Here is a 14,907-nt window from a genome sequence, read left to right on the forward strand (position 1 = left end):
GAAAGTAAACTAAAAAGAGCAAGCTCGTTTCTCTTGTCTTTGTAATTATTGTCCTCCTATCTGCTTATTTAACCAGTAGAAGATTTCTGGCTTTATTTGGTCATTGACTCATTGTAGTCTCCAGAAAAAAGATTGCTTTCACAGGCTAGGCTTCGGCACCTTTGAGCGGGAGTTTGCAGATCAATGATGTTAAGCCCCAAAGCTCAGGGCTGCAGGGGATGTTGCAGCATGCTGAACACCGCTGTGTGACATTTGTGTTTTGCTGCGATGCATTAGAAGCCACACTGTGAAGACAAGTCATCTTAACTGAGAGGGCACAGCTGGTTGAGTGCTGTGTCTTAATGTTTGTGACTTGTTTGCTGCTCTTTCAAGATGAGTTTGTGTCAGTGCTGTGATACCTATACTGTTGAGAAACATGCAGTCTGATCTTCTTACCCCTCTTGAAATGAGCATTCAGATGACTAAACAGCAGAATGTCTGATGGAGATACAGCTTCTCTCCTCACGGGGAACACCGATACTTCACCAGAGGTGCTCACATGCCAGACACCATGGGTAGCTCACGGCGCTGATCCCCCTTGGCGTTATGAGCTGTAAAATACATCTTCACTCAGGAGCCTTCTCATCCCTTTTGCTGCTGATGGTAGTAGCAGCAGCACTGGCTTAGTGCTTTGGCCAGCATTTAGTTCTATCTCCTGCTTCTTCTATGATGTTTTCAAACCAAGTTTTACTAATGATTCATATAGTCAATGTTTTCTAAACTGGAGTTCTTTCCAAAGCTCTCAGACACTAACTTCTGAAAAATCAAAGTTTGCATTAATTTCTCTGCTTACAACACTGAAAACAGATCACTGCTGGCACCTCCTGTGACTGTCACGCAAGCTGGATGTGAACTCCTCATTCTGTTACTGCTTCTCTCCCAGCTGAAAACTTCCAACTATAGTTCTCTGGCTCAGCACAAGTTTTTGGGAAGGTTGTCTTGATCTACTTTGTTACTTATAACTGAAAACTTTCTTTGCATTGTCAAAACTAATCAGTGCTAGCAGTCAGCAGACAGACAAGGGAAGCACTCCCGAGGAGGAGGGATGAACGTGTGACCGTACGTACGCGTGTGCAAGCTGGTGCAGATGCACATACCGCAGTGTGGTTGCTAAAACTGTTGAGCCCTTTTAAACTAGGAGATGCAGCTAAGACTCCAGGAATCTGCTTGGTGGGTAATCAACCATATACAGGATTTTCTGTGTCTAGGGCAGAAATTAAACCTCCAGAGAGTCAGCTCAGGCTGTACTCATTGAGCAGACAGGCAAAGGACTTGTCAGTTCTTGAGAAATAATAAAAGCCCTGGAGAGGCATTGGCCTGGCCTGTTTTATGAATAAATAAACCTCATTTGGGCTATTCTTGCTTTTTACCTTTCTCCATTAGATCAGGCCAGCCACTTAACCTTGGAATAAATTTTTGTTAAAATCAATGCAGTACATGGGGCCCAGTTACTGCAAAATAAAAAGTTACAGCCACTCAGGTTAATAAAGAACAAGGCCCACTGCCTGATTATCTTTAAATAATACAATTATAAATTCTGATTAAGTCAGGAACCATTTGAAGTCATCGGTATCATACTAAGAAGCAACTTATCCTCTTTAGCAAAAATTATTTATCATGGTTTTATGAAGAATCACACATAGTTTTACAATAATTACAGAGTGTAAATCGTGCTTCAGCACACTGCAAATATTATTGCTTCTGAGAGGCACACAATTCCAACAGCTCTTCCTGAGGAGAAACGGCAGGTCTGCTGCTGCTTCCTCGGGCTGGGGGTTGCTGGACTTCTGCTGCTGCCAGGAGGTTAATTTAGGTGGGGACATAGCCATGTGTCTCCTGAGACAGAGAAGTTGCTGCTGGCGGGTCTTGTCATGCCTGTAGCAGTGGCATTTGCTGGCCGGAGGAGTTGGTGACAATCTTCTTTTGAAGTACAGAAATCAAGGGTTTTCCTAAAATTGATACATGTTTGTAATTGTCTGCACAGTCACCATTTAAGCCACTTGGGAAGATGGTGTTGGGGGGTGAGGACAACACAAAGATCTCTGCAGGCAGTATTCTTCAGGGAAGGTCACTTTGATCATTCTGATGTTTGACAAAACTATCGCCGTTGGAGAGCTTCAGCAGTTCAGCAGGAATCAAACCTTCTGCGGTATCGTCGTCACACAAGGTACAATAGTCGCTGCTGCTGAAGGACACATTTGCTATCTCCAAAGAGTCCTGAAGCATAAGGATGCCACCCTTTCTGTGCTGTGTGTGAGTGGGATCATTCCTTCCCATGCTAGGGCTCTCGAGGCTGGCTTTAATAATTTCAGAGGTTTTCAGGCCAACTGTATTATCAGTATGGTTTTGTGCGAGCAATAGTCCCAGCCTCACTTCTATCTCTTCTGTTTTTACATACCTGCTGGGGACATACTGCTGGTTTGGACCTGAGGCAAATACAAAGTTTTCTTCTGTAGCAACCAGATTTGTGCTTTCCATAGGTTTCAAGCAGATCTGGGAAATCAGTTCTTGGGTGTTTAGATCAGAAAATCCATCTGCAGTCACTTTGTTTGAGCTGCTGGCCCCTTCTAGTCTGAGTCGCCTACAAGCCCCATTAGGTCCAACCCAGTCCTAGTGAAAGGATCAATAAGTTCAGGACATTTTGCTTAGAGGTGGAATTTGCAAAATAGCTGTTCTTTCTATATAACTTTGGCATAATAATCTAGAGGTTTAGTGCAAATCTACTGGGCAAAGTTAGAGTAGTAGAGAATCTAACTGCTAATTTCACAAGACATTTTCAAGATTTCACCTCCAGAATATACTGCAATCAGCTTGTATTGCTTTGGCTTTGCAAAGACAGGGTGCACCTTTCACGTTCAGCATGGACAGGGAGTGAGTGACTGAAGGGGATTTATTTCTAAGGAGACAGGAGCCGGACACAAGTTCTGGTGCTGTAGCTTGTATGTGGAGCCAGGAAACCAAGAAACTATGAACTCTCAGGAAGATCAGAACCATGTGTCAGTAACCCTGCTCAGGAGCTAGAATGATTAATCCCAGGAAAAAAAAAATCCGCCCCCATGAAGTGTGGGTGATAAGAAAGAAATGAAATTTCTTTCCTTAAAATTTCTTACCTTAAAATCCCCATTGTGCAAATTATAGAGTGGCTGAAAATAAGCAGCTGGTGTAGGAATGTTAAAGCAGGGGAGGCTTTTTGCCCTGAAGTGAGAAAACAACACTTAAAAAAAAGACAATTTTTCTGTATTCTGTCTCGATGATATAGCACACTGATAAGATGAAAGCCCCACACTTACGTTAGAAAGATTGCACAAGAAGCCCATTTCACACAGCTTCTGACATCTCATGCAATTGTTTGTCTGCCTCCTGTGCATGCACTGAATGTTTCTAGCCTGAAGCACAGTCTTAAAAGTTTCTGAGGAATGCTATATGCTGCAAACTCAATACTAGCCCATTACTCATTATATGCACTGAGCTATTTATGCGTTTGTTTAGCAACTTATTTGATCTAACCCACTGTTTCTAGAAGTGTTTTAGAGTTCTAGTTTCATTACATTCAGACAAAGAAATTCTGCCAGACATCCCAGTCCCTGTATTAGAGGCTATCCCGTAAAAATATTTTATCATATGGCCACTATGTATTCTGTTTCTCTAAGAGTGACACATATATGGAGCATAATAATGTATGTCAAGGCAGAAAATGAAGAGAGAGATTTACCTTTGCTCTGCCAGCAAAAAAAAAATGCAGAGGATGGTTGAACCAAGGTTCTAGAGACACTTTTTTCTCTGTACAACTTGGTCCCAGAACCTAAGAAACGCTGAATCTGAGTCAGTGTAGTTTGCCTATATTGGTATATTACATACTAACTACTGCCAGGTGTGTCACAAGTAGCTTAACATTGACATCAGTTTAATCACCTGCTGTGTACTTGCACTTTTAATTTATCTACATGAAACTTAACAAAAAATTTCCATGGGTTTAAATTTCTTTAACTCCAAGAGATGCTCAACCTTCAGCTTTAGCTGAGTTTGGGTACCACAAAGGCACTTTGGTCTCCTTAAGAATTGTGTAGTGGCTCATAAGCTATCATCAGCCAAGGAAAATGTCATGTCCCAAGACTGTCAAAACAGCTTTGGAAAATGATTGAGTCTGTGCAGCAGAAACAGGAAGCAAAAGTGATATAAGGACACTTGATTTCCCCTCTTCAGGCTATAAAGATCAAGCGAAACTTAATGAAAAAATATAACATACCTTGAAGAAAGCTTGCAGTTCCAAAAGAAATAGAGTAGCATGCCAAAACTCAGAGGAATGAACAAGAACTGCATAGTTCTGGTATTTAGGATCTTTTCAGACAGTTTTGGTACATCTAGGAAAAGAATCGGCACCAAAAATAATTGATAAAAAGTCTGGAAGTCAAGATAGAATCCCAAATAACCAAGCCATGCAAATGAATCAGGTTGCTAAAGACCTCAAGGAAAGTGATTTAGCTATGAAATCTTGAAGGAAGCTAGTTCTGATTTGCAAATCTTCGTTTTACCAGGTATCTTCCCTTTTTTTGGAACATGTACCTGAAAAGACATGAAATAAGGCAAAAACAACACTTGTACCTGCTCTTTGAAACACCGTTGTCTGGCTCCACTCACTCCACTGACTGTGGTACGAATCCTCTTCTTCAGAAACTTTGCAGCGAACTCGTGCGATGTAAGCAACGCCACGGCGAAGCTCTGCGGCTTCAATTTCTATCTGTGGCAGTGAACTGGGTGATGTCTTGTTCAATGCGATCTGTGAAATATTACAAAGAATTTGTTAACAAGGCTGGGTAAAAGGATGGTCTTTTAAATACTCTTCCCCTCCCTGCTTTTTTTTTTTTCCAAATCCTCTTTTCTTGGGTGCAAGAAGTGGTCCTGCATGATGATGGATGACTTCTGAACGCAGGGTTCACAAGTAGAAGATTCATTGATACTCGGTATTTATGTTTTACGTCAAATCTTTCAGCCTTGATGCGGGAAACCAGAAGGGCCAAGGGGAAGCAGTCAGCAGCCAGAGGGCCCCGAGCTGAGCGGCCACTGCGTCCCGAGAGCAAGGCGGCGTGTGCCTCATCCAGTTACCTCCCAGGACAGGCCGGACTCCTTATACTGCAACTCATACTGAAGAATTTCAGCGAGGTACCAAGGCACGCTCCACCATATCTGACACTTGCTGGCAGTGGTGTTGCTCTGGACATTCAAAGGTGGATCAAGTTTTACTGCAAACAGAGAAGTAGATTTTTTCACAATATTTGGGACATAAACACCATAGGAGATGCATGATAGTAGGCTGACTAAAGTCTTGGAAGATAAAGCTGGGTCTGAAGAGTGATACTAAGAACAGCAGTAGACCTAATTAGCTTACAGGGCAGGTCAGAACAGCTACAGAACTGACATAGATTAGTCCCTGGGGATAGTCCTGCAAGCAAAGAACCACTCTGAGTGTCACATTCTGCTCTTCCAAGATGCCGCTAAGAGAGACAGACTCTGAGATTTTGAATACTGGAGCATTTCTTTGAAGTACCAGGTCATAGGATGTTGAATTAGATCCATGACTTTGATTCCTCATTACTTCATTTCTTAGGAAAATACAACCATAGAGGCAATCCAATTGTATATTATCCATGGCACAAGAAAACATGATGCAGATGAGAAGTGTACTCGAAAGGTGCTGCAGAGCCGCAGCCCTCTCTGAAGTCCTGGACAAGTCAGAATGGAGAGACACTGGGCCTGCATGCTTATTGATGGAGCCCGCACAGTGTGCTCTCCAGGGCTGGGCACTCCGGCTTGTTCCATTGTTTTCACTTGCTGTCTTTGAGATACCCTTTGCTAGACAGCGTATCAGACCTACCCTGAGCTGCTGGGCAGAGCCTCAGGCCACGGCTGCCCTGGTCCATACTTACTGTGCTTGCGGGGATTGTACTCCAGAAAGGCAATGTACGTGTGATTACGTCCAAAGAAGTTGCCTTGGAGAGAGACTCTATAGCCATCTGTTTCCAGGATCTGGCTGGCTAAGTGGATTGTGCAGTGGTACCGATTCTGCATGCTGTCTCTGGCAGTCAGTTTGCAGCTGGCATTGCGGCCCTTTGACCAGAGGCTAGAAGAATAAAGTGGCTGAAAATTTCTTTTAAGGCATATAATTAAGTGCTTTTCAGTTGATCAAAAATGGGTGGCAGCTTTGCACAGCACCCATTCTGGAAGAACATGAGCCTCTTTAGTGCAGATGGCGTAGAAAGCAGCGCTGCAGCTGGCTGGGCGGCAGGGCTGACGGGGGGAAGGAGACACCTGCCATACCCGCTGCTGAGAGCACCGCCGTGCCCGGAGCTGCACGCAGAGCCCGGCGCCTGCCCCGCTCCTCCACCGTGCGCAGGGCGAGCAGCGGGCGGTGCGTTATGCACAGCACAAGGCTAACGACTTGTGCATTAAAGCCTGTTTCACTATGAACAATGTTCAATTTCAATATTCAGAAGCTTCAGCACAGCATAACAGAATGAATGACAGAAAACATAATATTGGGGAAGTAGCTCCAAAGTACAGTCTTCTATTAATTAATTATCTAATGCAGCCATTTATTAGCAAATTTTTCATGTTGCATTTGAGTCCACAGTAAACTGGGATACCACAGGTTATCAGCTTGGCATTTTTTCATAAATTTAAAATCCAGTATCTGTAAGAGTTAGGCTGTTTTTAACTTAACCTTACAGAATACATGAGGCATCTAATGTCAGCATGGCTTACCCTCATATAATAGTTCACTAGTGACCAGTACTCAAGGCAATGTTATGACACCATCTAAGCACATTTATCTCAAATTAGCATATCATAATGCTTATTATCTTATCACCTAGCAAACTATTCACCTGATTTCTTCTGTTAGAGGAAAAACTATTCACATAATATTCTAAGTCTGTTATTAAAGCTTATAAATCACTGGACTTTCAAAATAATTTTGTGTATATACATATTTACTAATTTAGCTTAAACCACTAAGGTTTTCATTTCTAGGTAACATGACAGGAAGTGACTGGAAACTGATGATGCAGCTTCGTGCGGGACGGGCTCTGGAGGTCCCCGGGTCTCGGGGAGCAGGGCTGGGACGGGACAGCGCTCTGCTCTGAGTCTCCTGCCAGAATCACAGGGGGACAGTGGGCGAACGGGCGCCCCGAGCCACCTGTGCTCGGCCCCTGCGGCACCCCGAGGCCACGGGCCCACAAAAGGGTGCACAGGGAAGCTGCCGGGTGTGGGGCGATGGGGCAGCAGAGCTGGCTGTGCCACAGCCCTCCCGCTGCAGGAGCAAAGCCCACGCCGGGCCCGTCCCCGTCGCCTGCCCAGGCTGCCACGGCAGCTCTCGTGTGCAGCTCTTACTTGGTGAAATGCAGGTGGAAAGGTCCTTGGCCCACGGGCTCCTCCGTCGCCCACGTGCAGCTCACAGCAGTCACGTAGTTATTCAGGCAGCTCAGGCTGCCGGGGAACTCTGCGGGGAAGGAAACCAGAGCTGCATCTGTGTGCCACCTGATGAAGCCTTGCGTGGTGTGTCAAATGCATCACTTGCTAGTGCTTCCTTTCCTGACATCCTTCCTCACGATGCTCTTCCTCTCTTGAACCGCACTTCCCTGCATGAGGTGCGTGTAAGATCTCAGGGCAAGGACCGTGGGCAGTGATGTTTTTTTCTGCTGCCCAGCTTGTCCACTGTGTGCTCGGTTCCCTGGGCATTGCCAGCTGTACTGTTTCCTGGGAAAGGGCAGTTACAGGATCTTGCCTTGCACACTTCAGGGTCTGTGAATGAGAAATGAGCACATGCACGTGCTTCTCTTAGCACAGTGGACCCGTTCCGTGTCTCCTCTTACCTCTCCCCCTTCCTCCGGCACAGAGCAGCACAGCAGCGATGCACAGCTGGAGGCCCAGCTGCCACACATCTCCTCCCATTCCAGACGGGATCTGAAATACAACGGTGGTTAGAAGCAGTTTTGTCGGTATTTGTACCAGCAGGTTGAAGCTTTCGCTGCATGCCTCTGCCAGTCCTGACACAAGCTGACCTTGGCTCTGTCAGAAAGGGCATCAACTCAGCCATATCATTTCTTATATAGGAACTGTTCTTCTCATGACTGCGAGTAGTACTTTGCATGGGAATCTAAAGCACTAGCTGCCTGAAAGGAAATCTCTAATTCCTGCCATTTGATCAGGAGCGGGGGAGTGTTCCATCTTTCCTTCTTCCTGCATTTTTTGGCATCTGGTTTATGACAATTTAAGAGCAGCAGAGACCTACAGTGGGTTGGAACAAGTGTTCATGTTTCCCTGTATCCTGTTTCCCACAGTAACCAAAAAGGGATGCTTAGAGAAAACCGTAGCAATAGAGGAAGCATAGATGTTCTAAGAACATTCTTGGCGTCATGGAGCAGACATAGCTTCTGCACAGTCAAGGCCTCAATAGATTTTTCTCAGGAGCTTGTCCCTCAGCAGTAGTCACCTGCTGAAAGCCACCTGCACCACAACCCTGCTGCTTGCCTTTAACAATGGTTCTTTTTTCATTGCGGGAGTCTAGTCACTGGCCTTCTGCACCTGCCCTTTCTCTTCACTACAAGAACACTTACTTGACCTGCTGGTGTCACAAAACTTCTGAGTGAGCCTTTCTTCAAGCCACTTCCAGTAGTCCTGAGCTAGTGTGAAAGGGCTTGAGGTCAGGAACAAAAGCTGGGATAGAAATGGGTGCTCCAGCCTACAGACCTCTTTGCTTTAGAAATTTGCCCACTTCATATCTGAACAAAACTAAGACCTATCATAGTTTTCTCTCAGACACACAAACACAAGAAGCTACAATTGCAGGCAGACAATGATGTTGCTCATCTTGGGATCCTATTTCATTCCCGTAAATATTTACTTGCCAGAAAAGAAAACTCCAAAAGACAGAAAGAGAGAGAATAACTGGTACGCTCCTAGTCAAAGCTCTTATTGGGGATATAGAATACTTGGGGCCTAGACATTACCCCAGTTTACTGAAGAGTTGTGTAAGGATATTTGAAGTGTATCTTCTGCAATATGGAACACTATCTCTCTACAAGGTTATGCTGGACTCAACTCTTTCTTTTTGACCAGAAATTCCATCCTGTGAATTCTTTCACAGAGCCCCAGGCTGGTTGGGTGTCAGGGCCTCTGCGGATCCCCAGCCCAGCGCTGCTCCCGCAGGGTCACAGAGCAGATCACACAGGATCACATCCAGGCGGGTTCGAATGTCTCAGAGCAGGAGGCTCCACAGCCGCTCTGGGCAGCCTGGGCCGGGCTCTGGCACCTCCCAGCAAAGACGTTTCTCCTCCTGTTCCGACGGAGCCTCCTGTGTGTCAGTCTGTGCCCGCTGCCCCTCACCCTGGCGCTGGGCACCGCTGAACAGAGCCTGGTCCGCCCTCTGACACCCACCTCATACCAAATGGGTATAGCCTGGCTACGGAATAAGTTGGTGGTTTCTAACCAACAAAGGGTCTGAAGTAGTCTTGAATGGGAGTGAGAAAGAGCCTACACTTTGCAAGGATTGTGATATTTCAATAATTAGGATTGTTTTACCGAAGGAATTAAATGATCTGATGGCTGCACTAGCAGGAGCTGGACTCCCTGACCAAGAATGTCCTGCCAGTCCCAAATGTCACAAGCTGGACAGCAGCATCCACAGATCAACCTCTTTCCCGTAATTATGCTTGCTTACAGCATCCCTTTTCTGAATTAAATACTAAAATAATATTTTTATAAATATCCTGTTTTGTTGCAGACCTTCTTCAGAGTGGGGGTTGTCGAGAGGAAGTGTCACCATTAGCTGATTTGAGCTGAGGGAGGCATGAAGTCTCCTGCTTATCATTCTAATCAGGGTTGCATACGATCCCTGTGATAAATACAGTAAGACTGACTAAATATGAAATAGAGAGAGCTGCATTAAGTAGAATTATACATGCGCTTACAGGAACTTGTTCAGGCACACAAACAAACAAACATAGGTCAGGATAACTAAACCAGGACAGAATATTTCCAGGTAATTGCTACTAATTTGATAAAAACACCCACCCCTACTCCCTGCAAGAAGTTCTTTGTTCAGTTCTGCAATGTTTGAAACATGATAGACATTTCCTGGTTCTCTAGCTCACCTGGAAACAAATACAGCATGTTTAAATGCAAAATTGTGTGTTAAAAGCCGTGAATGTTGATCCTAAGTAGGTCAGGCAACACTGAATTCTGAAAGGCTTATCAGAAAATGATTCGGGGAAATAGCACATACCCAGCTGAAGGAGATCCTGCAGGACATGAATGCAATTAGAGGAGCTAACACACAGACTGTGAATGCATATCGATTAAAATAAATGTTAATGCAGCTACATGTAGCACTTTAACACCATTATTACTTAATTTCTTCTGTTGGGATCCACACTTCAAACAAAAAGTTGCTGAAAATATGAAAATACTTCTGAAAAGGGCAATAAGAGTGATGTAATCCTGGATAACCTTCCTCAGAAATAAACAACTAAAGACCAACTAAATTTATTTAACTTAACCAAAGGAAAGGCTAAGTAGTAATTTCACACCAGCCATAAGTATCTTACATGAGAAGAAGATTCCAGGTAGGAGAAAATTAAAAATTTTCTTTAATCTACTAGAGAAAGATGGAAAGAAGCCAGTAGTTGGACACTGAAGGTAGACACAGTCAGACAGAAACAAAGTGCAGAATTTGTACAAAGGGGAACTACCTTTATTGCTGGAACCTCTTGCCTAAACATATGATCCACAACTTGCAGTCTGTAAATCTTGGTTAGGTGTCTTGAAAAAAAAAATCCTTAACTCAGATGGAAGTCATGAATGGACTTAGTTATAATTGTCTGTTCTACAGTGATAGTATTCTTGTTCTCCTCTTAACAGCAGCAATCCTCAGCCGTGCAAAGCTAAACCTATAGTACATCCTAAAGAGCTGCTCACAAACAGGCCCAGTCCCTTCTGCCCACTTCTTATCGCTTCTGCCAGGCACTTGCTACTTATGAAGAGAGGAAATAATTGAACATTTTGTAGTGTTCAGGGGAAATACCAACGGCAAACATTAATGAGGTCATTTGAGTAACGTCTGCTGATGCTTGCAATGAGTTTGGCTTTGCAAGAAAACAGCTGCAAGCTTTGCTACAATCCTAGAGGTGCTCTGATGCCTTTTCTCACCTTTCATACTCACTGTGCTTCCCACCTGGTTCAAGTCACTCAGCTGTGGGAAAGGAATTGCCATGTTACCCTAGGGCAGGTAGAGCTGATGACAGTCCAGCCTGACCACAGGTGAAGTGTCTTGGCAAGTCCCAGATGAAAATTACTGCTTTAGTGTAATTCTCTTTCTCTTACATAGGTGAATATGAAGGGTTTGATAGGCCACGTAGCAAAATGGACACGGTCAATTCAAACAGCCTCTCTTGATGCTGAACAGCAGATAGCCACAGAATGGTACAAATGAGGCAAGTGCAAAAGCACTTTTCAATTTCAGTGAGAATGGATGGGTTAAGGGATTCTTGGTGACATAGCAGGCACTCGTAATTCTTTCCAGTGATCATCACCGCTGAACACTGCCAGTTCTTTCTGCAGCAAGAGGAAAGCAAGAAGCTGATAATCAAGCCAGGAACCAAGCAGAAACCAACAAGGTGCCAGCACCATTGCAAGGCAACATCTTGTTGGCATGCCCTACGTCCAGTACCGGCAGCGAGGGCGCTATTACAGCAGCTGGGGCACTGGAGGACAAATCAACCTCCCAGCCAGGCTGCTTGGTGCTTTTTTTTGTTCTAACTTCCAGGTTCTGTAGCACTGCTGAGTTGCGGGTGAAGACAGAAAAGCCCTGTGAGAACTGTAGGTGTGGGAGGTGTCAGAGAAAGGGAGAAGAACCACGTTTGCTCTGCAGGAAAGAAAGAGACCAAATGTCTGAGAGAAAGCCCTGAAATGATGCACCAGATATGTTGCCACCAATCCAGGCGCTGGTTCAGCAGCAGAAGCTGACCGGTGACCTCGAGTTCCAAGGTGGTCCCAAGCTGGTTGCAATGGTGTTTCCATCCTTTCTTTGTGTTTCCAGGGAAGAGATGTTCTCCCTGTTACCTGCTCAAGGGAAATCAGGCCACGCAGCTATGCCTTTCCCTTCCCCTCCCGTGGTTCCATCAGCTGCCTCCATTTCCCAAATGTCATTTCAAGTCATTTTAACCTGAATTCGTACAACACATCTTTTCCAAATGCTCTCAACTCCTTATCAACAGAAAGACAGGTGATTGACTGTTATTGCTGTATCTGTTTGTATTACTAGAAATCCATATTCAAAGCTCTGGCTAACCCCTACATTCAGAGTCCAGTAGAACACAATAAAAAGATGGCTTTTGTTTTCAAGAATTTATAGGGTAAAATAAATTAGTTGATAGAAACCACTGAGAGGGAAAGTAATACAAGGAGGAGGCAGCACGGTCTCAGCACGTGGGTAGCCTAGATGTCATCTGAGTTTTAGCAACTCAGCGAAGCAGAGCCTTAAGGAGAGACTTGAAGAATGATATTGAAGTAGCTCAAGAGAATTGTGGGCAGCCCTTTCAGTGTGTAAGCAGTAGCACAGAGGAAGGCTGGGAGGAGTTGATTTGAGGATCTGGGGGGGATGGAAGCTGGCATCGTAGAAAGAGTTTTCTTGATATGGAAGTGAGAGATGACAAGAGGACGAGGAAAGGCTGTCAGTGACAAGAAGCTTACGTTGGAGGTGATGAAGGAAGGCAGATAGAAGAATTGTGTGGAGAAATGTAAAGAGTTCAAAATGACAGACACAAAAAACGGGCCTTTGCATCTCTGACCTTGGGATGACTGCAAGTGAGACAAGATCAGCATTACAAAGGTCAAATAAACCATGAAATTGAACTGTCATACAAGAAAATAAGAAAGGATTTCATGTGGAGATGTGTGCATAAGATTCTTCAATGTGCTTGAGTACCTTTTGATACGATAGTGATACTACGTGCCAGCCCACAGCAGACAGCCAGGACTCCTGGGTTCTGTCCCACCTCTGCCATCAACTCTATCTAGAGTAGATTGTTTTGTCAGTGCGATTTTTCTTGTTGCAGCTCACTCGTATGGTCTGCTATGCTCACCTAAATCTCAGAGGAGGTCAGGAGCGTCAGGTTCTGATCTGCGGCGGCTCCGAGCTGTCCCCAGACGTGCGCTGCTGCGCCCCCTCCCGCGGCAAGGCACCACGAGTGGTGCACCGCGGAGCAGGCTCGGCACACCTAGACCCTTCAACGCTGTTTCCACTCCTTACATCTTAGCAATTAGTCATAAATGACCTTCTGTCCCTTGGCCATAACCCCTTCCTTTGCTTCAGTCTCTTCCAGAGGCAGCACCAACAGACACTAAAGAAAGGCAGGACACTAACTCGCGCCTGTGAAGTAAAACGGGGACAGGCAGCAGCGTCCGTGCCGATGTGCACATCCCTCCAGCCGTGGTAGCCCAAAGTGCACATTCTCCAGAACAATCCATTGTGCAACTAAGTGTGATTGTTTATCCTGGGCACTACTTCAGTCATCACTGCCTACAAGAAAATATTTGGTAGGTCCTTTAAGAAAAATTAATTATAGATTATCTTCCTCCCGAATATCTAGGATTCTAAGCACATGTCTGACAAAAGCACATCAAGTGCACAGACTAGAATCATATGATCAGCAAGCAAACTGCTAGAGGATAAGGAAGAAGTAGCGGGATTTCCTCATCCGCACAGATGGTCGGAGAGAACCCCATATAACTGGTCTTTTTCTCCCTTATCTTTGGGGAGCCATTTTTCCACAATCTGATGTTCACTAACAGCTATGTACTTTTAGATTTGACAGACTTGGATCCCAGAGGGTGAAAAAGAGCTGCTACAAAGGATGACTACTGCAGTAAAACAATATTCATACATACACATATATACATGCACATATGTGTGTGTATATATATACACATACATTTTAAAAAGGCATATTTTTGTCTGCAAAGTCCCAAACACTGAGGGCTGTTTTGGTTGGATTCATTTACATTAATCTGTTTCAGTCAGAGAGGAGTACCTAAAAATCATTTATTCAAGATGGTGCTTCTTCCCAGCACAATCCATATCAGAATTAACACAACAGTGTGATTTTGTGCTCAGCAAACTAGCAGAACAGAAATGCAAAGACTCTTCCGGTGATTTTATTTTTCTAGGCTTCTAGTATGAGAAATAATATAGAATTCCATGTTTAGGTAAAGAAATTATTTTTCAGTATCTTAGCTCAATAAATATGTCCTATTCATTATTTATTGGCATGTATAGAACAGAAATATGTTAAACTGTCTTACCAGCTTGAAGGAAACTTCACTTTTCACAGCACTTCTGTCCCTTGATAGGTTAGGCCGTGTGGTTTGATGATCAGGCGGTAGCAGCAGTGGCATAATAAAGCAGAGTTTACTGTACCCGATTTTAAAGATAATCTCAAGAACCAATAAAAACCTGCTCAGATTATCAGATTGAGTTAAAGTAGCTGCATCTGCATTTATTCAGTAGCAATGGAAAAACTGAGGAATTTCTGTTAAAGGGTTAACACTTAAAAGGCTAAGTAATTTGCTGAATATGAAAGTACTTTCTTCCAAGACTCATATTAAAAAGGCCAAGAGAAGAGCTCTCTAAGTGACCCACAGCCATTTCCAGTCCTGTCTGAACGCGGGGTGGGATCTTCCACCACGGCCTCTGCGCAGCTCGACACGCCGTCCCGTGGCCGCGCTGTCCGCCCCGTGGCCCGTGGCCGCGCTGCCCCTCCCGTGGCCGCGCTGCCCCTCCCGTGGCCGCGCTGCCCGCCCCGTGCCCCGTGGCCG

The 14,907-nt window shown here is 44.7% G+C and overlaps 1 protein-coding gene across 1 annotated transcript; it reads right to left on the reverse strand.

Moving 5' to 3' along the window:
* Window positions 1-2,097: 2,097 nt before the first annotated feature.
* Window positions 2,098-14,487, reverse strand: LOC135994572 (interleukin-9 receptor-like). Its single transcript, XM_065645189.1, has 9 exons — window positions 14,395-14,487; window positions 7,908-7,998; window positions 7,426-7,534; window positions 5,964-6,157; window positions 5,143-5,279; window positions 4,642-4,816; window positions 4,286-4,400; window positions 3,150-3,234; window positions 2,098-2,649 (listed from the first exon to the last, which is right to left on the reverse strand). Exons 1-9 carry the CDS (start codon window positions 14,485-14,487, stop codon window positions 2,098-2,100), a joined length of 1,551 nt encoding a protein of 516 aa, XP_065501261.1.
* Window positions 14,488-14,907: the final 420 nt, after the last annotated feature.

This window comes from Caloenas nicobarica, chromosome 14, assembly GCF_036013445.1.
Source record: "Caloenas nicobarica isolate bCalNic1 chromosome 14, bCalNic1.hap1, whole genome shotgun sequence".
NCBI lineage: Eukaryota > Metazoa > Chordata > Aves > Columbiformes > Columbidae > Caloenas > Caloenas nicobarica.

Coding starts and splice junctions, on each gene's coding strand:
- LOC135994572 (XM_065645189.1), bottom strand. CDS start 14,487: ATGCCACTGCTGCTACCGCCTGATCATCAAACCACACGGCCTAACCTA. Junction 7,535..7,907: donor TGCCGGAGGAAGGGGGAGAG/GTAAGAGGAGAC, acceptor CCTTCCCCGCAG/AGTTCCCCGGCAGCCTGAGC. Junction 4,401..4,641: donor AACGGTGTTTCAAAGAGCAG/GTACAAGTGTTG, acceptor TTCTTTTCCTAG/ATGTACCAAAACTGTCTGAA.